Source organism: Fusarium solani, assembly GCF_023522795.1.
Source record: "Fusarium solani strain SB1 chromosome Unknown bctg00000010, whole genome shotgun sequence".
In the NCBI taxonomy this organism is placed as follows: domain Eukaryota; kingdom Fungi; phylum Ascomycota; class Sordariomycetes; order Hypocreales; family Nectriaceae; genus Fusarium; species Fusarium solani.
In genome coordinates, this window is record NW_027072147.1 from 1,004,187 (window position 1) to 1,029,810 (window position 25,624).

A 25,624-nucleotide genomic window follows, 5' to 3' on the forward strand; every position below is an offset into this window, starting at 1 on the left:
GGACTCAGCATGTCACTTACTAGAGACTCAATATGACCAGCCCCGTCGAGCTCAGACCGCATCGCCACCACTTTCGATAGCCATGCCTCCATATGCGTCGTCTCCGAACTCTCTCGAGGGGCCTTGTAGATTATCCAGCCACGCTGGGTGGTATCAGGCAGCGGGGTCCGTCTCAGCAGATATAACATAGTCACACCGAGGGCAAAAACGTCGCTTTTCGGCCCCCGCTCTAGATTGTCGATGAACTCGCGTGGCACGTACCACGGTGTGCCGCCGCTACATAGCTGCCCACCTTGTGAAGATGCTAGACCAAAGTCTATGAGGACAGGACCACGCTCACGGTCGTAGAGAATGTTCCCCGGCTTGATATCGTTGTGTTGGATGTTTTGCCCATGGAGGTATTCGAGAGCCGAGGCCATATCACGAAGGATGCGCTCAGCATCATCAGCAGTGCCGACAAAATAGTGATCATGGGGTCGGTTCCTCCACGCGTTAAGATCCGGGAAGGGCAAGTGCTCCATATATATAGAGTAGAGGCGAGCATCCGACCCGAAAAACCTAATGATGGACGGCTTCGCAGTGTTAGTAATGAATACATATGCGGCCGGGATATGGATAATATGATTCACTGACATGTTTGACTTTCCGCAGGATCTGTTCTTCGTGCTTCCAGTTCTGAGCCATGGTCGGGATATAAGAATACTGTGAAGCTTGCTTGGTCCGGATAACCTTGACTGCTGTATCGCCAAATACGCCGTGGCGAGCGCTGAAGACGGACGCAAACCCCTTGGTGCTAGCAATGTCCCGCATATGGAGGAGTGAATAGCTCTCGAGCATAGCTTGAGCATATGAAGCGCCAGCCTCCTTGGGGGAATGATTTCCAGCTGGAGGGACTTCTCCCGGGGCTGTGACAAAAACCGCTTGCCCAGGTTGGAGGCTGATCAGGGGGTTGCCGGTACGGACAAGTTCCAGTTGGGGGGTCTCTGTTCTCGGGTTCTGAGAGGGTTGAGTTGATCAAATACACCTGAATACGCTGGAGTTTACGTCACTTACGTTGGGTGGTTTGCTAATTAGCACTATGCTCTGATCGATGATGTCGGCCTCGATGCGATGTCGCTTAGCCGGAGCTTCGCTCAACAGGATTTCTTTCCTTTTCGACCCAGCCTGCGTTCCTCCCGTCTGTGTCTCAAGAAGATACCGCCGTCGGAGAACGAGAAAGTCAACAAGCACTTCATGATCCGCTGAATAAATCCTCCACGGGCCAGGCGAAACAAGGTGAACATCGCGATACTCCAGGGTGCACAGGCTCGGGTCAGAGGTGCCATCGTCGTCCTGGATGGGGCCAATTTGTATCGGCTGTCGACTTGAGCTACGTAAGACGAGATCGTCACTTGCTGGATCGTAGTAGAAGGTGCACTGAAGGTCAGGGGCTAAGGTGAGAGAAAACCAGGCCGACTTGGAAGACTGCAGAACAGCGAGCAGCTCTCCGTGACCGAACGGCACGAGTGCTTCACTGTCATCTAGTGGCGGGGGCCCACGCGGAGATATGACGAGACGAGCATTTTCGGCTCCAGCTGGTATCTCACTGAGGGATAGGTCTTGTATCGCAATGGGCGCGCCGAGGGGTTCACGGGCGGCTGGCTCAGCCCGGGCGGCATCGTTAATATGGTCCGAGGTGAGATGAGCTTCGAAGAAACCAGACGAAAATGGGTTCGTTGCGGAGCCATTATCTTCAGACGGCGCCGTTCTGGACATTGTGCCAGCGCTGGGTATCCTTTGAGGGGCGATACATGGGGGGACAACTTATGATATGTACGAACCCTCGATTGATGCCGTGCGCCGTCTCAGCAGGTCACAAAAGGCCGGCGTTGATTGGATCTCCATGCTCGACTTGCACGCAAGGCTAACAGGTGACAAAAAAGAGGGATACTGACACAATGGCGCTAGGCTCGGCATGTCTAAAGTCTCACATGTGTAGAAATACACTTAAACTTATTAAGAATCTCTAGAACTTAACGTAAGGATTGACTCATCTCATAACATTCTTTTGTTATTCTAAAATTATCTCATGAAAATTTAGTTACTCATCATCACAATATTTAAAACGAGTTAGAGTGCCTCACGGTTCTGGTGTCTCGTTTATTTCTTCACCCAAGTGGCGTCTGGAGGGCGATCGGACCGGGCTAATATTAAACCGCCAACTCTCCAGGCTCCATCACGCGGCTCCACAACTTAATGCTATCGCCGTCACCATCACCATCATCCCGAGAGATATCGTCAACATGCCTTGGCGAAACCCCCCACGCGTCAATTTCGAAGAGCAGGCCGAGTACCGGTGGCCGTTCTGGAAAGTCGACCTCGACGAAGACGACCTCTTTGGGGACCTCCATGAGCGCTTCAACACTGTTCCCATGTTCATCCAAGACCCCGACGCCTTTCACCACGACGTCAACGAGATCGCACGCCAGGCTCTCGACAAAGAGGACTTCTACGCCCGCCTCCAGAAGAGGAGAGATCAGAGGTTGGATGAACTCAAGGATATGCAAGACAAGATCGGCGTCTTTCACCTCTCGGGCTACACTCGACTCGCCGAGAACCAACGGTTCCATCGTCTACGTCTCCAGCGCTATGCCAGTCTAGACTGTCTCGTCGCATTTTGCGCATCGCTTCTGGCGCCCAATGAAAAGGGCATGATGCCATCTCTGGGTCAGTCTGCTGCTACCGCAGTGCAGCAAGGGAGGCTAACTTGATCACAGATATGTTCCTGCGATCCGAAGAGCGCAACGCCCGAAGCTCGCTGCTCAAAGGTCTAGCTGCCAGCTTGAAGCCTTCGACCCCCGATTCCCGCGATTTAGAACATGCCGAATTGCCTCCATCACCACCAGAAGGTGATGGAGAGTGCCCGCCTTCGACAACATTTGGAAGAGACTCGACAACGCTGCCACCCGAATCATGTGCGCCCGAGACGCCCATAAGACGAAAGAGGAAACACTCTGTGGACTCTGATACCGACGACTCGCCGCAAGTGAAACGTCCGCGCCCGCAATCTATCGACGGCATAGAACGCGATGAGGCAGATACATCTGGCGTTTCGGAAGAGACGAATCGTGAAGACGATGTCTCCGAATTCTCTTCCCAACGCAACAAGCATAGCGCAGACAATTTTGTCGACCAAAACACGGACATACCGCCAACTCTCGATCCCCAGCCATATTTATCACCCGTTCATCCAAAATCCGCAGCTAAAGAAGCCTCTCGAAGACTGTCCCCGCAATCCCCGTCGCGCTCTAACACCAAGAGGAGGAAATCGAGCAGCCAGAATCCTAGTTCGACTCGACCATCAACGAAACATTATACACCAGAACCAAGCATTGGAGAGAACACCGTATCGCCTCAAAGAAGGAGTGACCGAATATCCGCCCGATCCGCAACAAGAGAACTGAAAACATGACATCCGCATACTACCGAATTACTGAACAACTAGTTAAATGACTGTCTTCAGTCCACCACAAGCAAAGAAACGACTGCCGATTCCATGACTCTGATCGGGCATCCATACATGACGGCACCAAGACCCAATACCGTAAAACACCGTAACCTAATTATTTTGACTTTTTGTGGCGGCAGCCATGGAAGCATCAGACGGAGGCCATTCGATCGCTACCGCCATAAAAGGTCAAAGTAACTAGGTTACGGTGTTTTACGGTCTTAGTTTTTGATGCCGTCGTATGTTGATAACTATATCTTTGGCTGTTATGGCTGGTAGCTTCTTTTGGACTCGCCATTGAAGATAACGATCGGGTGCCCATCAGTCATTAGGCCAGGGTACGATCCGGATGCAATTCTGCCATCTCGTGCTGGCCTATGTCCACTCTGGGCGACCCGCCCTGCTGGAGAGCAAACAGGCGTGTAGGACTCGCTCAAACTGGGAACCGAGTTCTCTCGTGAACCAGCCGCCATAGCGACCTGTTTTCATCAATCGATTTTGAAAGGAGCCACCCACTCAGGAAGCCTGAAGCTCTGAGTTGACGCAGTGGCTCTTCAAGGCCCGAAGCCTTTTTCCTATGAACTGCCATCTCTAAAGACAGGCCCCATAGTGTCTCGTAGTCGTTGATGCCCCATGACGTGCATTGTACGACCTATCGATCAATCTTCCTGCCAACCCCGACTGGTCACTGAGCGGATCTTGACAATTGATCGACTTTGCATAGCCCCATTGCCATGCGCCGCTATTTTGAGGAAGGGGATCAAGATAGTTCTAAACGCCAGAAAGAAGAGGAAGCAGGCAACGGGTAGGGTGTTCATCCTCCTCTTAAACAGCAAGGGTGGCATCTTGGCCCAAACGCAATAGTAAAGCTTGCGCCGTTTATTCACCTAGCAACAGCCATAGAGAGTTATTATTCTCGAGTATGGTTTTTGATGATTGGGTTTCAATGCCTTGGTGTGTCAATGACTATTCTTGATCAATACCCGGGGGGTCTGGTGATACATGAATGGTCATCGTCTTACTCACGGCCCTTCTCCTTTCCGTTAGCCTTGAATACTACTTCCCCCTCAAGCTCTGAAGGACATCCCGGAGGCACATATTATAGAGATTCAAATGCATCTCTCTAGCAGTTTTCCGATCTTCTGGCTCAGTTAACCCATCAAGGGCCGGGCTTCAACTATAATAAAGAACACATTGTCAACACATCATAGCATCATATCCCAATGCTAACACATTGGCCTTTTTTTCAAAACCTTTCTGCTGCCTGCAGTAGAAGACTCTAGCAGCTTCCCAATATTTCAAGAGAGCACGGCTCTACTTCTTCTTCAAGACAAACATTCCCCCAAACCAGCCATACGCCCTCGCCAACCGTCTCCCATGCCGTCTAGCCACCTCAAAAGGAATCTTACCCTTGGGGTGAGGCTCATGGAAATGGATGCTCCTCTCCACGTCCAACGTGGTGGGCGAAAACTGCCAGACGGAGCCGTACAGCTTCTCTGCTTGGAATCCCGTGGCCACCATTGCGTGAAGGAAGTCGTTCCAAAGAACCGAGCCGGGAGTCGAGTTTACCTCGGGGTTGAAGAACAGGGTGCGGAATACTTTGAGCGTTCTAGCATCCACGTGGAATGTTGGTTGGGGATCCGGGTTCTCAGGTTCAGGAACCTCAGGTGCCGTAGCAGGTTTTGCGGATGAGACGCCCTTAGTCTTGGTCTTGACCTTTTGTTGAGCCCTTGGCCCCTCCACTTTATCCTCTGAATGATCTAAAAACACATTTGAAAGCGGTCGGTTCAAGGTGTCAAGGTCAGGATCCGCGACCTTCTTGTCTTTGGTCGGCGCCGTCGGTTCAATCCACTCAGCAGTTCTCCGGAGCATGCGCGGTTTCGAAAGGAAGCGATGAACAGCTGTTCCTTGCAGCTCCGGCACCTTGGACCGCAAAAGCTCATCAATCTTGGTCCAAACGGCATCCAGGTTGGCCTCTGCTCTCCTCAACGCATTCACCGTCTCCCTCGTCCGGCGTTTGTCAAAGGGGTAAGTAAACTTGCCCCCAGAAGGCTCAGCGAGTCTCCCAGCGCTGGCCAGGTTCTGCTCCCTGATAGCAGGAAGAAGCTGTGCCCAGGGCTCCCCCCACCGAGTGTGTTCCGCTTTGAAGCTATCCAGATGTTCCACTGATGCGTTTTCGAACGTCTGAGCCCATGGTTGGTAGAGGTCAAGTTGCCTTGAACACTGAGCAATGATGGACAAATCACCAAGGATCTTAATCACGTGTGCTGATATCAATGCGTCCGCTTCGGGACTTGACTGTAGTAGACGTTCAAGCTCATCCATGAGGCGAGGTAGGCCGACCAAGAACAAGTTATAGTCGTCTTCCCACAGAGTCTGCAGGATCCAGATCAGATGTTCCTCGATCTTGCTCCTCTTGACCCCAGCCTTTAGCCTGATCAGTATCTTTGTCGAATCAGCGTCAACTGGGGGCTCGCGGACAAAGAACTTGTGCATAGGGGGTGATGAGGCGATCACCATCTTGAGCTGCCCCATGGGACCTTTTGCCATCTGCTCAAGAAAGTACCTAAATCGGAGCAGACCGACCAAGTACTCCTCTGGCAAGTCTTTTGTGGGTGATATATCCGCCTTGTACTTGTTCTGAAGAATACGCAGATGCTGGGCTTGTCGATGAAGCTCGGTAAAGGACTCGAGACTGATGTAAGCATCAGTGAGGATGGTCCCAGTGATGCGAGCCCAGAGAAGATGTTCCCGCAGTTTGCTAGTTACAGGGTGTGAACGTCCTTGGGTGTCTTTGAGCATCTCCTGTCGGTGATCCTGGATCTCCAGGAACTGATGGGCGAAGTAGGCAGGATCTTCACGAAGAGCCCAAACGTGATCCTCTGCTGCCGACTTCTTGGCTTCGAGCAAAAACTCGAGCCTTGCCAGATCAAGACGCTCCGGGAGTCTATACGGAGCTTCTGCGGCCATTACTGCCAGCGATGCGAACCCAGAGGAGTCGTTATCCGTCTTGAGAGGGGGTTCCAACTGAACGCCATATGCATCACTGATCAAGTCGATTGCCGGGATTTCGTGAAGGATCTCATGGCAGCAGTCGACAAGAAATTTCATCAGACGGTCTTGCACCTCGAGGACAATAAGCCCCTCTCCTGGGAGGAACTGCTTTCGCGTGTGCATCCAGTCAAAGGCATCAGGATGATCGTCCCATGAAATCAGTTTCCCGTATTCATCTGCTGTGGTGGCCCCATGAAGAATCAACACATACTGGTTGAGAAATATGGGGACCAATGCTCTGGATACGAGACCAAGATGCACGGCGTCGTTGTCGGCCGCAGCGAACGCCGGGGGAGGATGACGGCCTCTGGAATTGAGCAGCAATGGCATCACTTTCGGCTGAGAGAGATCCTCCTGGTTGATATAGGGCCACATGAAGTGATCCTTGTATCTGGTCCCCCTCTCCCGCTGCTCCTTGGATTCTTTTCGGAAGGCTTCAAAGTCTGGGCGGTGAGAGAGTGGCATCCCTGGCCAGGCATTGAGGAGGATCTGCAGTCTCTGCTGCCTTGTCTTCTTGGACCATCTCTTCTGGATCGTGGCCTCGTGTCGCTGGAGTATCTTGCTCAGAGTGTCGTAAGCGGCGAAGATATCGCGAGATCTTCCCTTGGCCTCGCGCCTGACCTCTGCGGGGGAGGGCATCTTGGGCATGGGACCTCCCATGGCTTGGAGGAAGCTCTGGGGGTTGGACCAATCGATTCCGTCAGGGATTCCATCGCCAAAGTCATCAGGGATGCCGAGATCTTGGTCGGAATTGAAGGGATCAAATCGAAAATCTCGTCTGGGCTGCATGGTGATATTTGAACGTGTCTACATCCGGTAGTTGAATGCCGGTGGGGGAGGATCCACTTCACAGGTGGAGGGGTGGTATCACGTGCCCTGTCATTTTGAGGTTTAATTAAGCGAAGCGGGTACTGACAGCCACAGTCTTCCACTCTGCCTCGGGGGCTTGCTCCGCCCACCTCAGCTCGAGGTCTAGAATCCTCAGCCCTAGCAGCCATCGCGACCAAATTGCCTGATTGGTATCGAGGCGTCAATACGTGGCAGGCTGAGCCCGTTGCCCCGTGACAGAAAAAAGCGAAAAAGGAAGCAGAGTGGTTGCAGAGGCGGTGTCACACTGTGATGCCCGCCAACGTGATGCCCAAACTACCGTCTTGGCTCTCTAACCAACAGGCGTATCACAGGCTTCTCGTTTGATCTTTCCTGTTGATGATGGTCTTGGCAGCTTCGTTCGTGTGACTGCAGGAAGCGAATGCGTGTGATACAAATGACTGACTGGGCGCCGCCTTCTCAATATGTTTGAGACAAAGTGCATTCCACCTGAAGCAGGGCGATCTTGTGCCCACTTCAGCCCTTTCTCTGAATCTAGCGCTGGACCCTTGATTTTTCTCGTCGTTTCTGCAGATTTGCACCTCCATTCTCTTCGCTTCGCGTGGTCTTGTTGTGGATAATGCAGAAGCATCTTCGTAGGGGCTTGCACAAGACCCTTTTACTCACACCTATACTTCTTGCCGCGCTTGTCTTTCTCCATCTTCTGAGCTACGCCAACAGCAATGTCGAAGCCGAGCCAAGATCAGCGACGGCCAAGACGGTCAAGAAATGCCAAGTCCCTCCTCCCGACTCAGCAAACGAGACGCATTATCAATCTGCACTTTTCATTCCCAACGTGATCCATCAGATCTGGAAGACAGCCGACGTCAGCACCTACCCAGCTGAAGCATCACACGAATCTTGGAAGGCAGCACTTGAACCATTGGATTACACTGTCAAGCTATGGACCGAGGACGATGTCGTTTCGCTTATCAGGACGAACTACACTTGGCTCTGGTCGACCTATGAGAGCTATCCGGAGAACATTCAGCGGGCAGATATGGCCAGACTTGTGGTGGTGCATGCAGAGGGAGGCGTGTACGCGGATTTGGACGCATTTTTAATGTCGGCCGATGGACTCATCTGTCTACAGCATCTCGGCTTCCAAGAACTCTTTCCTCCCACCGGAGACGGCGCTGGGATAAGCAACCACTTCTTCATGGCGGAACAAGGATCGAAATTTCTTCTATGGGCGCTGCAAGAAGCCAAGCGTCGCGGAGGTGCAGCATCACGATGGATACTTCTGCCATACCTTCAGGTCTTTTGGTCGACAGGTCCGATGATGATGACGTCAGCCCTCCAGCAGTATCTATGGCTCAATGACGAGAAAGATTGCAATTTGGGCATCTTTGAAGACCTTTATGGGGACTCCGTGGTTCACCACGCCGCGGGACGGTCGTGGCAGAGGCTGGATGGGCAGTTATTGAACTGGACGGCAGATCATGTGGAGCTGGTGACCAAGTGGTTAACTATTGGGTCGTCGGCTCTGGCTCTGGGGTTCATGTGTGTGATAATCTGGCGGCGTCGCTTTTCAAGGCGAGTCAGTTTGTATTAAGTAGTTGGGGCGCTATGTCATGTCATCACGGGTGGGCCATTCTTGTCTCTTTTTGTTCGTATACATTGTAAATCAGCAGGCATTCTTCATTTCTGCAAGCACGTTGTAAGAACTTACGATTCTCTATCACCACTACCTGGGGGCCTAGTCTGGTCAGGACGGCCAAAGCCTACACTCGTCATCCCGAGGATTGTGCTCTGAAAGAAGTCGAGTCCGCTCACAGCTGTGGCGTTTCTGCATTGATGTCAGCGATACTCGACCTGGATAACTCGACCATAACCACGATTCGGATTTTAATTAGGTTATGGCCTTTTTCCGCATTGGGTGTTAATGCTGGCATGTGTAATAAATATGTTTTTTGTTATTATGGCTGATGGCTTCATTGAGAAGCGTCACCAAGTTCACACACCGATTCGGGCTCCAGGAGAGCATTTGCGGAAGTGTTGGATGGGTTTGATCATCGCTTGGCTACTATAATAACAACCTTAGGCATGACTTGGTCATAGGAGAACCTCCAACGCTCAGCCTAATACAATGCACTTCCAAGGACACGGCTTGGAAGGCCTGCTAAAAAAACGAAGACTGATAGATCTTGGCTAATCTAACCCTCTCGGCTCTAGTTTCTCCATTGGTGTCCTCCTTCCAGATCCCAACTTGTCGGTGAGGCCGAAACATCCACGTCAGTAATGCCTCACGAGAGAGGCGTATATATGGTGTCGAAACTCTTATATCCCACACCTTGGACGAATGTCTGCAGCCACGGGCCTTGTGTTTTGGCGTGGGCCAGTTCCCAGTAGAGATTTGCATGTGCGTCGCCGTCGACGCGGTATTTGGGTGATCCGTCTGCCTTCCGTTCGTCGGCATAGTAAAATCTTCACGTCATTAGTCTCCCAGGCGCGAATTCCGGAAGCGGATCGAGGGCTTACTTGTATCCACGGTCTTTGTACGCCGCCGAGGCCGCCCAGATCATGTGAGCGGCGCCCGACTTGCCGACACCCGCTGCGAGAAATCTAGGGAGGATGGCGACGTTGAGGACATTACCGGTGTAGATAAAGGCGCGTGCGGCCGATGCCGGAAGCTGTGCAAAGCCCGAGACGGCCTGTTGCGCGGCGATAAAGGCACTGTGGATGTTGATGGTCGTGTCGACACTGAAGTCGGCAAAGGAGATGGCGAAGGGGTCGTCGGCGGGGGTGAAGTGCACGGCGCTGACTGCGATGCGTCAGTCGGCCAGCAACGGCACCGTGGGGGACGAGGGCTTACCATTGTAGATGACGACACTGGGGATGCCAAACACCTTCTTCACTTTGGTAAAGGCATTGACCACATCGTCGGTCTTGGAGAAGTCGCTCGGGATGTTCAGCTGGTTCTCGGTGCTGTCGGCCTCCTTCAGTGAGCGGGCGGCGAGGGCGACCTTGTAGCCCTTGGAGGCAAAGGTGCGGGTGACGGCCTGGCCGATATTAGGACCTGCGCCGAGGATGAGGACAACGGGGGATTTGGCGGCCATGGTTTAATGCTGGATCGACCAAGGATAAGTTACTTGGGAGTATTTCGTACTTTGTTGTGCCTCAAAAGGGGAGTAGTTAGGCGCAAGTTCTATTCAGCATAAAGCCTTCTAGCCGTTATAAATAGTCGAGTACTTGGATACAGTCGTACTTATAGCACTCTATACTCTGACTTCTAGTGGTATATGACTCGTATGTTAATCCTTATCAAGCCATAGCACGTCATGGCCGTCTTTGATGTGATATTGTCAGCCAAGCAATTTGTCAGCCCAAGCAATTTGTCAGTCGGAGAGTAAAGAACGTCTCCTCCGGTGGCTGAACCACTGATCATAAGCCCTAGCTCTGTTAAACGTGGGGGGCAACATGGAAGTGTGGTGTTTAATCAAGCAATGATGCTAGTCGTTGCTCCTATAGCCAAATCATTCCATCTACCCAGCATGACCTGCCCGCAGCACTAAATATGTTGCTCGAGGTCAAAGGGTCAGATAGGGTAGCAGCTACGTAGTATTGCTAAACGTCAACTTGCCTATGATATGGCACTCGGAGCGAGAGGCCAACATACTCTTCACTCTTACAAGGCTCCACAGCCAATCTTTGACAACAAGGCTTACACTATTAGCTGCTCATATTCAGATGGACAGCTGAAGATGTATACCACTCACCCGATAGAACCACCCGGGCCGAGAGTAGAGCCTAGGTATGTCATGACCCAAAGCATTTGCCATGACCAACGACTTCAATACCTTTCAACAAGGCCCTGCTGCGTATCGTAATGGCAGGGATTGGGCGAAACGGCAAAGAGCCAAGGCGGCCAGGGACGAAGTCAATAGCCTAGATCTAAGCTTCACCAGCGTGGTATCAGCTGCAGACAGAGCATCCTCCCTTGACAATTCTGGCACTTCTGCAGATCCAGCAGACGTGGCCCCGCTCGGCAAACAACAGATTGTACTTGAGGATTAGTCAACCAGACGTGAGGGAAGAAGTCGCATCTGGTAGTTCAGAGCAATTTATGACTGATCTAGAGATACAAGGCGCTTGTTACATCCGGAGCGCGCGCAGGGGAGATACAAGGCGCTTGTTATATTCCGGAGCGCGCGCCTGCATAATGAAGGATTATAAACCACTTAACCTGATTGATAAGATAGATAAGATCTGCTAGAATTCTAGTAGCATCTCTATATAAATGGTACCTCTCACCCCTTTATTGCCCTCAACCAGCTCTATCAAGTCATTTACCGCTTCATGGTAAAAAAACAGCCTAGCAGACCTCACGATATCAGCGATTGGTCCTGTCTCAACATAATAGTTTCCTGCCAGCCAGCCCGTCACCTCGATCCGTGCAACTCTCACAAAGGATGCACAATATGACTAGACTGAATGGAAAGACGGCTGTCATCACCGGAGGCGCTACCGGCATCGGCCTCGCAGCGGCAAAGCGCTTCATCGAGGAGGGTGCCTTCGTCTTCATCTTCGGCCGCCGACAGGAAGCGCTCGACGCGGCTCTGGCCGACCTTGGGCCCAATGCCCGCGCGGTAAAGGGCTCAGTCTCCGATCTGGCCGACCTCGACCGACTCTACGCGGCGGTGAAGGCTGAGCGCGGAACCATCGATATCGTCTTTGCCAATGCCGGGACGGGAAACCAGCTTCCGCTCGGCGAGATCACGGTCGAGCACTGTGACGAAATCCTCGACACCAATGTGAAGGGTTCGATCTTCACGGTCCAGAAGGCGCTGCCGCTGATGGGCCAGGGCGGTTCAATCATCCTGACCGGATCGAGCGCTGGCACCACGGGCTCCCCAGCATTCAGCCTTTACGCCGCAAGCAAGGCGGCCGTGCGCAACCTCGCGCGGACCTGGGCGGAGGACCTGAAGGGCACCGGCATCCGGGTTAACGTGCTGTCGCCCGGGCCGACGGCGACTGAGCTCGCGAAGGAAGCGCTGGGGGAGGAGGGCATGAAGGTCTTCGCCTCGCTCAATCCGCTCCAGCGTATGGCCGATCCAGCGGAGATTGGAGCGGTGGCTGCCTTTCTCGCGTCGCAGGACAGCAGCTTCATGACCGCCAGCGAGGTTGCCGTCGACGGCGGCCTCGCGCAAATCTGACGGGCTACGCGCAGCCGGTCGTAGCAGGCTTAGGCTGTTGCCAGATACCTGAGAACTTCGTCCCTCAGTTATTGTGGAGGGGCTGCTTGTCTATTTGACGATAGAGGGCGAAGCGGGACGCAGCTTAGGACCATAGTGTAATGCTAGTGGAATCAAAACCTGAACCCATAACCAATTCCACGGTTCTTATCCGTTGCTACACTAACCAGTCCACACACCCTCCTCTCCTACATGCTTGAAAGAATCTCAACTCAAGCCAGATGCGTGGTGTTAAAGAGCCGGTTGCTAGTTTAAGTCGACTTTGTCCAGAAGGGGCCAGAAATATCGTATTCGGCGGCAAACTCGACGTACACCGAGAGATGCGAGAAGGCGAAGTTGTGTAGGTGTCGCAGGGGGTATCCATCGTGATGCGAGCGGCTGATGATGTAGAAGACGTCGGCGATCTCGCTGAGCTTCTGACACGGGGTCATTGCTTGCCTCCTTTCGTAGAGCTCCTCTCGTAGTCGATCTTTATACCAGGAAGATTGCTGCTTCTAAAGGCGCAGGAAGTGATGCCACCGGAGCAGAACTCTTTGGGCTAGAGAGTTCATGTTGCCTTCACATCCATGTTGGCAAAATCAAAAATCCTCCACGCGTGGCACATACTAGGGGCGACTCTGATGCTGCAAGCTTGATGGATCATATCAGGAGGCTGGTTGCAGAATCGCTTGTCTTGAATACCAAATGGAGTCGTGATTACCTTGGCGGCAGCCTGAAAACACAGGCCATAAGGGATATGTTTGAGGCGTTGGTGTGACACTGCCGGCTACTAGAGGTTGCGTAGTTGTAGCATACTATTAGTAAAGAGGCAGAGGACGTGAGTCGGTAAAGCAAAACAAAATGTTAAATATAAGTTCTAGAAAATTATTATACTAAATTAGGTCTTAGAAATAATATTAAAAAGCGGAATTATATCTAGAATTCAAGTATTAACTCACTTAGAATACCTTTTATCTTACATGCCAGATCCAGTGTCTGAGTGGGAGGCATTGTATAATAGCCGGCAAAAGGAACATGTAACGCGGTTGTGGTATATTTCGTCGGAGTCGAAGCTGACAGAGTCAAGGTCTCCTGAAATCGTCGCAGACGAAGCCGTTACCGTCTCATGGGTTGTGAATTTGCTCTGGGACAGATTCAGGCTTCTGCAAGGGTCATGTGTGTTGTGCCAGGCCGGTGAGTGGCTCAACTGAAGTGGGCGAAACAATCCCGGCATGCATCAACTTCATTGGCGTGGTACGCATATTTTCAACCCTCTGATAGGCTGTGGCTTGGTAATGTCAGAATTGCTGCGTATGGTTGAGGGCAAAACAACCAAGTTGAGGATGTCTCATTCAACAAATCACCCTTGTGTTCACACCTATGTCACTTAATCTTCAGAATCGACAGACATCCGTGTCACCGACACGCGGCCCACAGATGCCTAGAAGCAATCGAGAGCCAATGGGAGCAGCCTCACAGCAAAGACTGGCAGCCAATACCTTGCTCACTGGACCCTTTGTTCCGGCGTTACGCGATAACGGGGTGGTTGGAGCATGGAAGGCTTTGCGAAGACGATATGCAGGGGATATTCAACTTTTCGCGTCCTTTCTTCTCATCCTCTCGTGTTTCCATCTGGCGGTATAAGAACTATTGCTCGGAGAGTCAGGTGTTCTACACACGCCTCCAACGCTACTGCAATCATCCTCTCCCTATAGCCTGTGCCATGGGCATTGTTCCCTGGGTCAAGGCCCTGATCAACGAAAAATGGAAAACTTACAAGCTCCAGATGTTCATCAACCGTTCACCCGAGCTATTTGACGCAGTATTACAGGCGGTTGAACAAGGACACACGCAGATTGTGGAAATGCTCCTCAAGGCCGGAGCCGAAGTGGATGGATGGTACGAAGACGAAGACCGTCCGATGGATATTGCACGAAACAAAGGATACGACTCTATCATTCAGCTACTCCAGAAACATGGTGCCCAATATTTGAGGCCCAGCGCAGCCGATGGTGGGTACAGTTGTGAGGACTGGGGTGAGATTTACTATTAGTTATCATATTCATGTTTTGCTACTTATGCAGCGAGCTAAGTAAGTATTTAGCTTGTAAAAGGTGAAGTAGTCGTCCTTTCCGGTGCAGAGTCAGCAGTTGCTCAAACGGGGACGATTCCTAATGTTGTATAGAAAGGGACCGTTCTGCCGTATTACCAGTTGGAGCAAATGGGAATGCACACTCCATTGATGCGGTAGCTACTAATGACTGATAATCTGAATCCAATGCGTTCATTGGTAGGACGATTGCCTCGCTAGAGCTCTTCTTGGTGACATCATAAGCGTTTTGCCTGGCCTATCGGAGCCCAATCACGCACATGGAAGTTCCCTTTGACGAGGTCGACCTGAGAAATGAGTGCCTTCTTTCATCCGACGCTGAGATTGTCTCGGACATTAGATACCTGCTTTAAAGGCATTGGCGAGGGATCCCCCCTGACACGTCTTGACCTTGCGCGGAAAGTCAAACTCAATCAACAGGTTGATATTAAGGCCTCGGATTTGTGAAGGGTTGGAATTGGTAAGGATAAGTGCCGAGAACTGCAGAAGCCGATGCACTACGTTCTCCTTATCACATTGCCTGGGCATCAGTTAGAGGGGAGGGAGGTTTATGTTCGAGTCCGTGTAGCCTGGCTGTTTGTGCACAACATAGCATCAGATGCAGAAGAAGTTGAGGTTTACTAGCTTATCTAATCGATCTGGAGATTGCTCACTTAAAACGCCTCGCAGAGTGCTTTACCGAGCCTATTGCGATAATGTTGTACAATGCCAGTGAAATCAAGCCCAAGCCAATGACCAATTCTCACGATTCTTATCCACTAGTACACTAACTAGCTAATGCTACCTTTGCTCTCCTACATGCTAAAGAAAGCTCCGTCTCAAGTCTCGTGTTAAAGAGTCAGTTATCGGTACCAGTCGGCTTGTCCTCTAATACCGTGAGCGCAACGAGGCTGGAGTGCGAATGCTGCATGGCTGAACGCAGAGCACCCGTTCTCTCGATTGCCTTGGCCTGGACAGCCCCAGTCATGACCACGATTCGCGTTCTAGGATTGCAGTTGCGGATGTGTCTAATGAATCTGATCATCGTCTGACCACTGTTGATGGAGGAGTCGACCAAGATCACCGTGTATTTGTAATGCACATCATGATCCGCAATGTCAGATGTAGATGCGGCGAAGATGAGCATGGTGGATGGGAATGCTTCGCGGACACCGCGTGCCATGGACCTCCCATCACCCATTACGCCCATGATCAAGGTGTCTTCTTCACCAAATAGCCGGCGAGCCCTCAACTCATTCCTGATCTCATCTGGAGGCTCTTCTAGGATAAAATACTCCTCGAGACCAATCAGCTGGGTGACGAACTCGGTAGCCAGATACAGTCCCACTCTTTGCTTCATGTCCATCACTGCGGGGCAGGCAGTAGCCGCATCTTTCATTGGGAACATCAGCAACCTTGTTGCATCCTTGTCCGTGGCATGGAGCATCTTGAACCTGTGACATAAGACAGATTCAACAAAGTCTGGGTCATCAAGCCGCACTCGCGGCAGCTTGTCCTCGTCGAGACGGGGAGATACATGAAAAGGGAGTAAAGCTTGTCGTGCTTTGAAAGGATACCTCTCCCCCAGGGCCTTGACCAAAGCAAGGTTGCTTGATGAAATGCTTTGTCTGCGTAGCCCAGGGGGCCACCAAAAAGTTCCTGTAGCGGACGGGTGCTCGTACCCCGTGACCAGAATCGATCTATGGTTTGCCAGAACAATACGCCCGTGTCCATCGGCGTCAGGGTTTTGTCGGCATCCAGAACCAAAGCAGTTTCCAGTTGATCATTTTCGACTCCGGCAATGAGATTTTCGACTCGATCAACTATGTTGTTGTGGTTGGAGTAAGCGATGTTGGTTTGGCAGAAATGCGCGACTGCAGCCAAGGCCTTGCTGCACAGGGATGCCGGATGCGTGAGAACATGGAACAAGATACCATGCTGGGGGCAAAGATGGCGCAGACCAACGATCTCGGCCTCCTGCCACTTCTTCAAATGTTCAATAGAAGCCGAATGTCGATCCCTCGGCTTGTCGTCCAAGCGGCGATGAGAGACGAGTTCTGGTGGTGTGTTCAGGTAAATGATGTGGGTAAAGACACTAAAATCATTGAGTGTATACACCGGTTGGCCGATAACCTGTTCCTCAGACCAGAACATGAAGTGCGCGGTGACGACAGCAATCTTTTTGTTCGCAAGTGCGTCCTTCTTGATTTCTTCGATGGCTCTTCCACGCCAGCCAGCTTTTCGTTGCTCGCCCAGAGCCTGAAATGTTTCAAGGCCGCCCGGCACGAGGCTGGCAATCATATCGGAGCCTTCATAGAAAGCGAAATGATCGGTTAGGGTGTGGTTCTTTAGATGGTTCATCAAAAATGACTTTCCCGAGCCCGATATGCCGTAGAGTCCGATGACCATCGGCTTCCGGCATCTTTGAGTCCTCTGTATATGTGAGCGGTATTCATGAACGGTTCAGTTCATGATCCTACCTCCTCAAAACCCATGAATGCTTCTTCCAATGGAGACTCCATTGTGGCGAGTGTATCGAAATGTGGGTTGTAGATGTCAGAGTGCGTCAGGACAAAAAGACAGAGCCCGATGGAAATTCCAGGAAGGCGCGGGAGTATTCCAGGTGAATGACCCCGTGGGTCCTCTTCTACAATACCAATCTTTCTTTGAGACGGTGCCCAAAGTTTGCTCTGCCAACAAAGGCGCGTCCTCAGCAACTAAGCGCCAGTTGACCTCTCTCACACTGTAGTGGGACCCTCGCATCATGAAAACGGGCATTGTTCTTCACTGCCTACCTATCTTGAGGCATTCTTGCTGGATCAAACACATCGGCAGTGTTTGTGTAATCGCAATCCTTCACTTGATTGCTGTCAAGCGACGGAGAAAATCTGCTGGTTGACTGGTCTGGTCTGCGCTCCGTCTAAGCGCTCCTCCAGCCAACCGGAAAAAGTTTCCAAGTCTTTAATTTATGGAAGGAGAAGCCAAGAATATCGGGGTTAAAGCCAAACTCGTGTAAAAGTTGTTAGGTCGATGCCATGGTGACTGACGGCCTTGTAAAGCTTGCAGTCTTTGACAGGATTGACCAATTCACACATGAAACCCGGATCTAGCGAGCGGCATAAATATGCAAGCAAGCGGGAAAGTTACCGTCTCAAAGTTTATTTCGATTATATGTGGGTTAGAACACACAATGTTCCCAACCCTGAAGAGTCTCCTCGGCCGAGAGGTGTGAGGTGTAAGATCAAGATTCCCCAGCCCGGCTGAACACATGGGACTCAATTAAGCGAGCGGCTGCTCGTTTTCCAACCAATCACATGGGCGTAATCATTGTCACAACTGATAACAACGCACAGAGGCGAAGCAACTGCATGGTTGGTGCCAGCGCCTTGTATCAATCAGGAAGGACTACTTCTTGGCTGCAGAAGGAGAGTCGGCTGTCAAGTACCCTTCGGCCGCAGTGAAGTCGAAATTCGCCTAGGCTCGATAAAAATAGGTACCGAGGCATATTGCGTGAAGGGGGCTGAAATACTGCAAAAATTACAATCAGGCTGTGAGCTGTCCATAAGAACGGGCAATCAACCCCCGTCATACTGGCTTCGTTTGTGGAGAGAAAGATAAACTAAAGAACAAGAACTTCTCTATAGAGTAAAGACATCGGCTGTCCCCATTTGTGGTCATTTTTTGTCTCGGTGAGTCCTTATCAGAGGTGATCAATAGTCTCAGGTCTAACCAAGAAAATTGCAGCAATGGCCCGACACATCAACCGCCAGATTCACTGGCTTACGCCGGTGAGCATGGTCGGCGCCCTATTGCTTGGTGGTCTCTTCGCACTCGGTCATGATCTGTTCTATGCAAACCTGGCGGGAACGGCAGTTGCGGCAGATTCTTTCGATTTGGCTGGCGCCGAGGTATCAAGACAGCAGCTGAACCTGGCGGCTGGCACAACACTTGCATTTCTTTTCAAGAGCTCCGTGGTTTCTGCTGTGTCAATTGCCTATTTCCAGGCTGTCTGGCATGTCGTCAAGGGCAGCAAACGCGACATCGACATCTCCAACATGGATGTTCTGCTGTCGGCCTTGGGCAATGCCATCTCCTTGGTCAGCTTCTCGACGTGGTTAAAAGGGCCTCTACTTCTTCTTATCGCCGTGATAGCGTGGTATGTGCGCGCATAAAGCCTAAAATCACAGCATCTGACTTGTTTAGGCTTGTTCCCATCGTGTCCATCATCACCCCTGCAACTCTCTCAGTCGGCTTCGCGTCTCCCCCAGATGCGTCTCTACAGGTCCCACATGTCGCATTTACTGGACTCAGCCTCCTTCGTATGATGCCGAGAAACCCCGGGCGGGATATGTCACCTGCGCCATGTCGTGACCGGAACAACCCTAACCGTCCAACCGAGTGCGACAATGATCTAACCAACTACTTGTATAACGGGCCGAGTGATGCTGTCAGCAAAGTAGTTGTCGCTACTGCTGCTGAGGGAAACATCATTGCGGTAGATGCGCCTGCTCCAAATTCGAGCTGGAGTCTTGAGTTTCTAGCTCCGGCGTTGCGATGCGACGAGGTCACTGGAAATACCAGACGCCGAATTGAAGAAAGCATCACCGACTTCACGGACCGCTATTGCGAACAGGCGCCGGGCTACGTGGCCTGGACACCGCTCAATAATGAGCCCGATTCTCTTCTGCCTTATGCCCTCGTTGAAAATAGCAAAAGTGGCAAAATGACCGAGTTCGTCTATAACGGGTTCACCATATTTGATCGTCAAGGCAGAAAGGCATGGGAGGCCGTTGATAAGGGACAGAATGAAAGAAATGATTTGGTTCTTTTCATGGCCATAGTCCCGGCGGCACTCAAGTTGGGCTCGAGGCCTGACGATAGATTCGCATGCGAAATGGCCTCAAAGAGCAGGAGTGAAGGCCAGGAGGTGCTGAGCAAGGCATTGTTTGACTCGACAGCCTCGGTGTTACGCTGCGACCTCCGCAACTCAACGTACGAGGCACATTTCAACGTCACCAATGGAAACCAGCAGGTCAAACTAAAGGTAAAAGAGATTGAAGAGAAAACGCTCGATGTCATCACTGGCGTCTGGGGCAGTAACCCAGACAGCAACAACACGAGCTGCACGCCTCTCAACATGGACTCTGAATGCACCTTTGATCCCTCTATCCTTCGCCACCTATCTTACCAGGCTCTAATGGATGCCTTTACCGATATGCTCATCGGCAGTTTGACTCTTCGCCGCCGCCAGGAGGATGATTCCCTCGTCTTTCACGGGAACACGAGTGTCCAGAGCACAGTTCTTACCGCCACGCCTGAGCTTCAGATTCTTAGCAACCTGACACTCTTATCCAAAGATTTACCTATACTCCAGAAGGTAGAGCCGGATGAGCGTGAGTGGGTCTATAAAGGACTATGGAACGGACCTGGGGAGCAGAGAACTACACCGCTGAAGGAGGCACTTGAAGAACTCTTCCAGAATGCCACAATAAGTCTCATGAGCTCGCCACTCCTACAGTAAGTCTCTGCTCATATTCCATACATGCACATAGGACTAACCGTCTTCCCAGGCCAAACAAACACTCCGCATTTAAGCCCCAAAACACAACTGTCACCTTCTCAACCATGCATCCTGTCTACATCTACGCCCGAAGTCGCCTCTGGCTCGCCTACGGCCTTGGAATCGCATGCTCTACACTCATCGTAGGCATCGGAATGGTTGCAATCTACATGAACGGAGCTTCGTTTAGTAACACCTTTTCGACCTTGCTTCGACTGTCGCGTGGGGCAAGTCTAAGCAGCGAGATTGAAAAGGTTGATCTAGACGGGCGAGATCCACTCCCTGAATACATTAAGGATGTGAAAGTCAAGTTTAGTAAAGGGTCGGTACAAACTGATGAGTACATTCCAATGCCGGAGGCTGATGAGTGGGAGACGGAAGGGAGAAGACAATGAAGGTTGGTTGTAGGGATGAATGGAAGAAAAGTGTTCTTAATTGTAATACATCATAATGATTAGCTATCTTTGGCTTGAAATGGTTTGTAAACATAGAATGATCCGTGATTACCCCAGTAGCCACAAGCAGAGAAAATAAGGCTTTGAGGATGCATTGCCGGCCACTGTAGGGTATTCACAGCGCTGAGAGAGAAGGTGAATGAGTATTAGAAAACAAGGAATGAAGGACATTTTATAATAGAGTAGGTAGTAAAAAGGTTTCTAAAAACGACTGCTATGAAATAGCCAATGAACCTAAATTCGAAATAGAAACCGGACCTTGAAATAGGTAGTTAGGTAGGTAGGTGATGCGTGAATTGATGTCTAGATTGAATGGTGGAGATGAGGTCTCCCTCCAGGCGTTGCTGTTCTTTGATCCTCATTGGTTCGATAAGATAAGATAGAGATAAGATAGAGATAAGATAAACGATAAGTGCGGTTCAGAGGTCAAACCCGAAGTCCGAAGGACTCGGGGCATCTCCACCTTCCTTTCATCCCTACAGGGCTGGGAGTCCTTGACATGGATCTCGTATTAGCCCAAGATTTGCCCACGGACTCCTCGGTTGGCTTCCTGAGGCTGAGATTGGGTCGCGCAGAATACCGTTTTAGCCCCGCCAAGAGGGCGAATGAGCAAGGATCGAGCTCCAACGTGTCCACTGGGCTGGGCTAATTTCCTCGGACGATGTAACCCCAGCCTCGAATCTGGGGCGCAGCCTCTCCCACGCTTGTTTTGCTGGTTCTTGCTTGACGACAATCCTCATCTACGTGGTCGTCATTGATTCAGAATCTCGAGTCGCACAGGAGCCTGATATTTCAGCTCTTCTTTAGAAGCCCTAGCCTGACTGCACTCCTTTTTCGCGCAGGACCCCTGAGCACAACATGGATGGTCCCTGGAGTAAGCGCATCTCCACAGACCTATCGACACCAAATGTTCGCATCACTGCCACCTTTGGCCCCCATCGCGTCCACTCGAGCCCTGCCTCGGTTGGAACTAGTTTAATCTGCAGATTGCACCGCTCGATGGTGCCTAATTTGGGAATCGCCGACCGCCTGTCGTTATGGTCTGACCCTTCTTCTTGCGCAAAACCATGACAAGATCAGCAACTCCCACTCCTAACAAACGCACTCCTCTCGACCCCGATTCCTCAAGATAGCGTCATTCTTTTCTTGAGCCATGGTGTCCCCACGAACGAACCTCGGTCCTCTAACGACCAAGTTCACATACCCAGCCAAGTGCAGTGCGACAGCCCTCGACTGTACCGACTGCACTAAGGGATGGCAGGCCCAATCGTGCGGAACGCTCAACAAGGCAAACACGCAACGTCTTCAGGATGACACAGACTGCTGGCCGCCGAGAGCGACGTCGAGGACGGCTCCATATGCCCTCAACGGATGGGGCTACTACTCCCCCGGCCTCGAGTGCCCCGATGGTTACGAGCCCGCCTGTAGTGCGACCGGATCAATGACGGGCGATTTCAACTTCCAATTCTCCGTCCTGGATCACGAGACCGTCATTGGGTGTTGTCCGAGGTGAGTTCTACGGAAGCCCATCGTGCTGAATGGAAGCTGATGCGATGCAGTGGCTACACTTGCCAACAGCCTGAAGGACCACAGACGTGCGAGAGTGTCGCGTCGAGGGGCTCAATGCAATTCGTATCGTGCTCCGAGGGCGACTCGATCCTCAACTGGCTCACATTTCCCGCGACCTTTACAAAGACGAGCAGCGACGGAGAGAGCGTGTCAACGATGGACGGCGTCACAATTAGGGCCCCTATGTTCCAGCTCAACTACCAATCCTCAGACCTTCCCTCCTCGACCGGTACATCAAGAGAGACCACAGGCAGCACCCGCGAAACGATGGCATCAAATACATCCGACGCTGATACCGAGCCATCATCAGGTCTATCAACGGGAGCCCAGGCAGGCATTGGCGTGGGCGTGGGTGTCGCCGGCCTCCTCCTCATCGGAGCGGGTCTGTACTTCTGGCGAAGGAAGCGCAACACGCGGACACCTGTTCCCACAGAAGAGGAGCCCAAGTCGGAGTCACCAGGCAACTACATCTCGGAAGTGGACGGCTCAACACCACGGTACCCTCCGGCGGAGCTGGAGGCGGCTACTCCTGAGCTAGAGGGCTCACACACGCCGTCTCACACGGTGAGGAGCTAGTGGGGGAAGTCGGGAGGTGTGGGTTTAACTTCATTTGCGGGCGCAGAGGGTTATGTATACCTTGGGTAGCGTGTAGAGGAATATTTAATGTTAAGCTATCGTTAATCTGATTACCCTTTGGCTCATATGGGCCAAGGGCTAGGCGAGCTGACCCAAGAAGCTAGGTAATCTATAAAATTACAAGATAGCTAAGTATTGAGCAGCATTACAAGGCCTAAAATGCCTCTGCATTAGCAGAAGGCATCTTCTACTTTTGCCGTATGGCATAGTGGTCTATTGTGTTCCACACCAAGTCTATTAGGTCGGCTAGTTGGAAGTACTCTAAGCTCTCTGGTCTAATACCCAGCCCTAGCTCCAGAGGTAACTCAGATAAGCCGTACAGTCTTGGTCTCGCATCCCTCAAAGAACCCAAGACCTCCAAGTTGAGAACACTGGAACTTAAAAGTCCCGACTCGAACAAACTCGCCAGGCCTCTCTGCCGGATGTATCAAAAGTCCATACGCCATTCTGTCCGGCTCGGCGCCATCTTCTGAGCCTCGGCCATCCGTGACAGACCTTTTCCTCAGACCTTCAAACTCGTCTTGACCTCTTTCCCCTGATTCCTCTCCTCCTCTATGGTACTTCCGATGAGCAGGAAGCTAATCGGTACGCTTAGCTCGCTTTTCCCGTCTCTTTCCTCAAAGAGTTCACCCAGAATGCAATCAGTTTCAATGTCCACCAGGTACTGATCTCCCAAGTGCAACGTCTGTCTTGGAATCCCCTCACCATCCATCTCCTGGTACACCAACTGTCGTGATCCGGTGTAAAGTTTGGCTGAAATGTCCAAATACCCTCCCGTCAACTCTCCGAACGTGCTCGTGCTCTTTAGCTGAACTACAGCTTCTAGGACGGCGCATTCGCTCCGGGTGTTGGTGATGTACCCATTCCGGTACACAGAAAACATGACCAGGCCCGATCGACTTGCCCAGCTCCAGGAGGGCGCTATGTACGGAGCAGGATGCTGGAGCCCGTCTAGGAGGTCTTTGTATCCCATGAGGCTGTCTGAACGGTCCAGATCCCACTTGAGGCACCGATATAGGTCCTTCTTCCACAGACCAGCCACATAGTCATCGCGCAAGCGGTGAGAAAACAAAGTGGCAAGCCCGGCGATTGACGGCAAGATATCTGTTCCGCGCGTGAATTCAAGCCTGTAGAAGCTGAACCCCTCGGAAATTTCGGTAGCCCACTCCTCGTAGATCAGCGCAACATCACCTTCGTTTAGGAGGTCCCGGTTGACCATCTTGAAGTGATATTCAAGTTGGTACTTGCTCATAGAGAAACCGTCATTCCGACACTGGAAATGTACATTGCTTTTTCCGAACATGAGCATGCGCGTTGACGCCATCCTCTCTTGGAACGTCCAGCCTCTATTCACCCAAGCCACGGCTCCAATGTCTTCGGCGGTCGTGTTGTGGTACGAGGGGAAATAAATAGCAATAGGCATCGGAGGAACAGTGACGTCTCGAAGATGAAAGGGAACCGTCATCATATCCTTCCTCGTAATGAAGCCCTCTTCACAGTTCTTAGACACTGCAGCGCTGATGGTGACGTGTGAATTGCCATAAATGTTGTCTATCTGGGTGCATTGATAGGCCCAGTCTGAGTCTACATCCTGGAGGATGCAGAGAGCATCGATCCAAAGATATGGAATAGATAGCGCTCTGGTGACCAAAACGGCATCTTTAATGGCTTGAGGTAACTTATCCTCTGGGATTTCCTTCAAGTGATCTGAGAGGTTGGCTTGCTTTGTCTTGAGCTGCCTATCCGAATGTGGAGGCGGGCCCCAGCAGTAAGTGAGAGCAGCGTAGTATGGCAGCTCAGTAGCTGGGCTTTGATGGAACTGCGAGTTGAATGAGTCCTTTGTGAGGATAAGAGAGAGTTTGTCTTGGCCAACTCTGATGAGTCGGTCAGGCACAAAGTTCCGCTGTGCCCGCGTGTGGTTATGAGCCACGCATGAATCAATCTTCGATTCCATCCAAGCAAGTGGCTTGGGATCGAGGTGTGTTGGAGGACTCTCAAGGCCTATCGACGGTCCTTGGGGATGGGCAGTGGTGGAGGCGATAGGGCAATCATAATGGATATCCTCCATCCCATCTTAATACTTGGATATTAGTGTGTTAATCAAGAGTTTAACTGTGCCTGGGTCTCGTACCGTGGTGAATATTGACACGGAGAGCTTTCAGTCTCTTTTGACGGATAAGATAGCATAGTGACACACGCCTATCGTGTTCCGGGAGATGTTCCAGATCACGGTGTGCCTGCCAAGAAAATATGATGAAGGATACAAAACAACAAAAATCGCAGCTCCCCGTCTTTGGCACCAACCCCCAGTTAAGGGCGAGTTCATACTGAGGCACCGATGCGTCCAGAGCGGGGCCGGGGAGTGATTTTTCGTCTAGCTCAAGAACTTTGCACTTCTGGCAGAGTCTGGCAAACGGTGATGGAGACTGAAGGGCAGCCATGATGGCTCTTGATAGTGCTGAAGTGTTATGGAGTGTGCTTGGGGGCTGGTGGCTCAACCCAACGCAATAGGACTTAGAGATTGGGCATAAGGGAATGGGGCCTCACGTGATATCCTTGGCGCCCAGCAGCTACCGTTATCTGACTTATCTCCGGTACACTTCATGCTTCAAAGTATGAATGACTTGCTTATACATAGTACGAGTATAGGGTTCTTAAACCTTTGGCTATAGCGCTATGGCCATTTGTTTGCGATACATAGGATACCTAGCGAGCCTTCCTTAGAGATAAAAT

At 51.5% G+C, this 25,624-nt stretch overlaps 11 protein-coding genes across 11 annotated transcripts; 6 read left to right on the plus strand and 5 right to left on the minus strand.

Moving 5' to 3' along the window:
• Positions 1-51: 51 nt before the first annotated feature.
• On the minus strand, positions 52-1,755 carry MRS44_014384 (uncharacterized protein; the record flags this gene model as incomplete). The annotated part of the gene is made up of 4 exons (XM_065618386.1): positions 52-143; positions 197-572; positions 634-996; positions 1,054-1,755. 4 exons carry the CDS (start codon positions 1,753-1,755, stop codon positions 52-54), a joined length of 1,533 nt encoding a protein of 510 aa, XP_065474458.1.
• Positions 1,756-2,282: 527 nt separating this feature from the next.
• Positions 2,283-3,451, plus strand: MRS44_014385 (uncharacterized protein; the record flags this gene model as incomplete). Its single annotated transcript, XM_046284776.2, has 2 exons — positions 2,283-2,706; positions 2,757-3,451. 2 exons carry the CDS (start codon positions 2,283-2,285, stop codon positions 3,449-3,451), a joined length of 1,119 nt encoding a protein of 372 aa, XP_046127485.2.
• A 1,350-nt stretch (positions 3,452-4,801) lies between these two features.
• MRS44_014386 (uncharacterized protein) lies at positions 4,802-7,330 on the minus strand (the record flags this gene model as incomplete). Its single annotated transcript, XM_046284775.2, has 1 exon — positions 4,802-7,330. The coding sequence occupies one exon, from the start codon at positions 7,328-7,330 to the stop codon at positions 4,802-4,804; it is 2,529 nt and encodes an 842-aa protein (XP_046127484.2).
• A 658-nt stretch (positions 7,331-7,988) lies between these two features.
• Positions 7,989-8,963, plus strand: MRS44_014387 (uncharacterized protein; the record flags this gene model as incomplete). The annotated part of the gene is made up of 1 exon (XM_046280234.2): positions 7,989-8,963. The coding sequence occupies one exon, from the start codon at positions 7,989-7,991 to the stop codon at positions 8,961-8,963; it is 975 nt and encodes a 324-aa protein (XP_046127483.2).
• A 691-nt stretch (positions 8,964-9,654) lies between these two features.
• Positions 9,655-10,467, minus strand: MRS44_014388 (uncharacterized protein; the record flags this gene model as incomplete). The annotated part of the gene is made up of 3 exons (XM_046282413.2): positions 9,655-9,835; positions 9,890-10,172; positions 10,224-10,467. The coding sequence occupies 3 exons, from the start codon at positions 10,465-10,467 to the stop codon at positions 9,655-9,657; spliced, it is 708 nt and encodes a 235-aa protein (XP_046127482.2).
• A 1,362-nt stretch (positions 10,468-11,829) lies between these two features.
• MRS44_014389 (uncharacterized protein) lies at positions 11,830-12,564 on the plus strand (the record flags this gene model as incomplete). The annotated part of the gene is made up of 1 exon (XM_046282412.2): positions 11,830-12,564. The coding sequence occupies one exon, from the start codon at positions 11,830-11,832 to the stop codon at positions 12,562-12,564; it is 735 nt and encodes a 244-aa protein (XP_046127481.1).
• Positions 12,565-14,158: 1,594 nt separating this feature from the next.
• Positions 14,159-14,635, plus strand: MRS44_014390 (uncharacterized protein; the record flags this gene model as incomplete). The annotated part of the gene is made up of 1 exon (XM_065618387.1): positions 14,159-14,635. The coding sequence occupies one exon, from the start codon at positions 14,159-14,161 to the stop codon at positions 14,633-14,635; it is 477 nt and encodes a 158-aa protein (XP_065474459.1).
• An 895-nt stretch (positions 14,636-15,530) lies between these two features.
• On the minus strand, positions 15,531-17,193 carry MRS44_014391 (uncharacterized protein; the record flags this gene model as incomplete). Its single annotated transcript, XM_065618388.1, has 3 exons — positions 15,531-16,125; positions 16,362-17,104; positions 17,152-17,193. 3 exons carry the CDS (start codon positions 17,191-17,193, stop codon positions 15,531-15,533), a joined length of 1,380 nt encoding a protein of 459 aa, XP_065474460.1.
• Positions 17,194-18,417: 1,224 nt separating this feature from the next.
• MRS44_014392 (uncharacterized protein) lies at positions 18,418-20,626 on the plus strand (the record flags this gene model as incomplete). Its single annotated transcript, XM_046284295.2, has 3 exons — positions 18,418-18,827; positions 18,875-20,188; positions 20,242-20,626. The coding sequence occupies 3 exons, from the start codon at positions 18,418-18,420 to the stop codon at positions 20,624-20,626; spliced, it is 2,109 nt and encodes a 702-aa protein (XP_046127479.2).
• A 1,213-nt stretch (positions 20,627-21,839) lies between these two features.
• MRS44_014393 (uncharacterized protein) lies at positions 21,840-22,831 on the plus strand (the record flags this gene model as incomplete). Its single annotated transcript, XM_046277336.2, has 2 exons — positions 21,840-22,195; positions 22,246-22,831. The coding sequence occupies 2 exons, from the start codon at positions 21,840-21,842 to the stop codon at positions 22,829-22,831; spliced, it is 942 nt and encodes a 313-aa protein (XP_046127478.1).
• Positions 22,832-23,393: 562 nt separating this feature from the next.
• MRS44_014394 (uncharacterized protein) lies at positions 23,394-25,332 on the minus strand (the record flags this gene model as incomplete). The annotated part of the gene is made up of 3 exons (XM_065618389.1): positions 23,394-24,964; positions 25,023-25,090; positions 25,196-25,332. The coding sequence occupies 3 exons, from the start codon at positions 25,330-25,332 to the stop codon at positions 23,394-23,396; spliced, it is 1,776 nt and encodes a 591-aa protein (XP_065474461.1).
• Between the last annotated feature and the right edge of the window lie 292 nt (positions 25,333-25,624).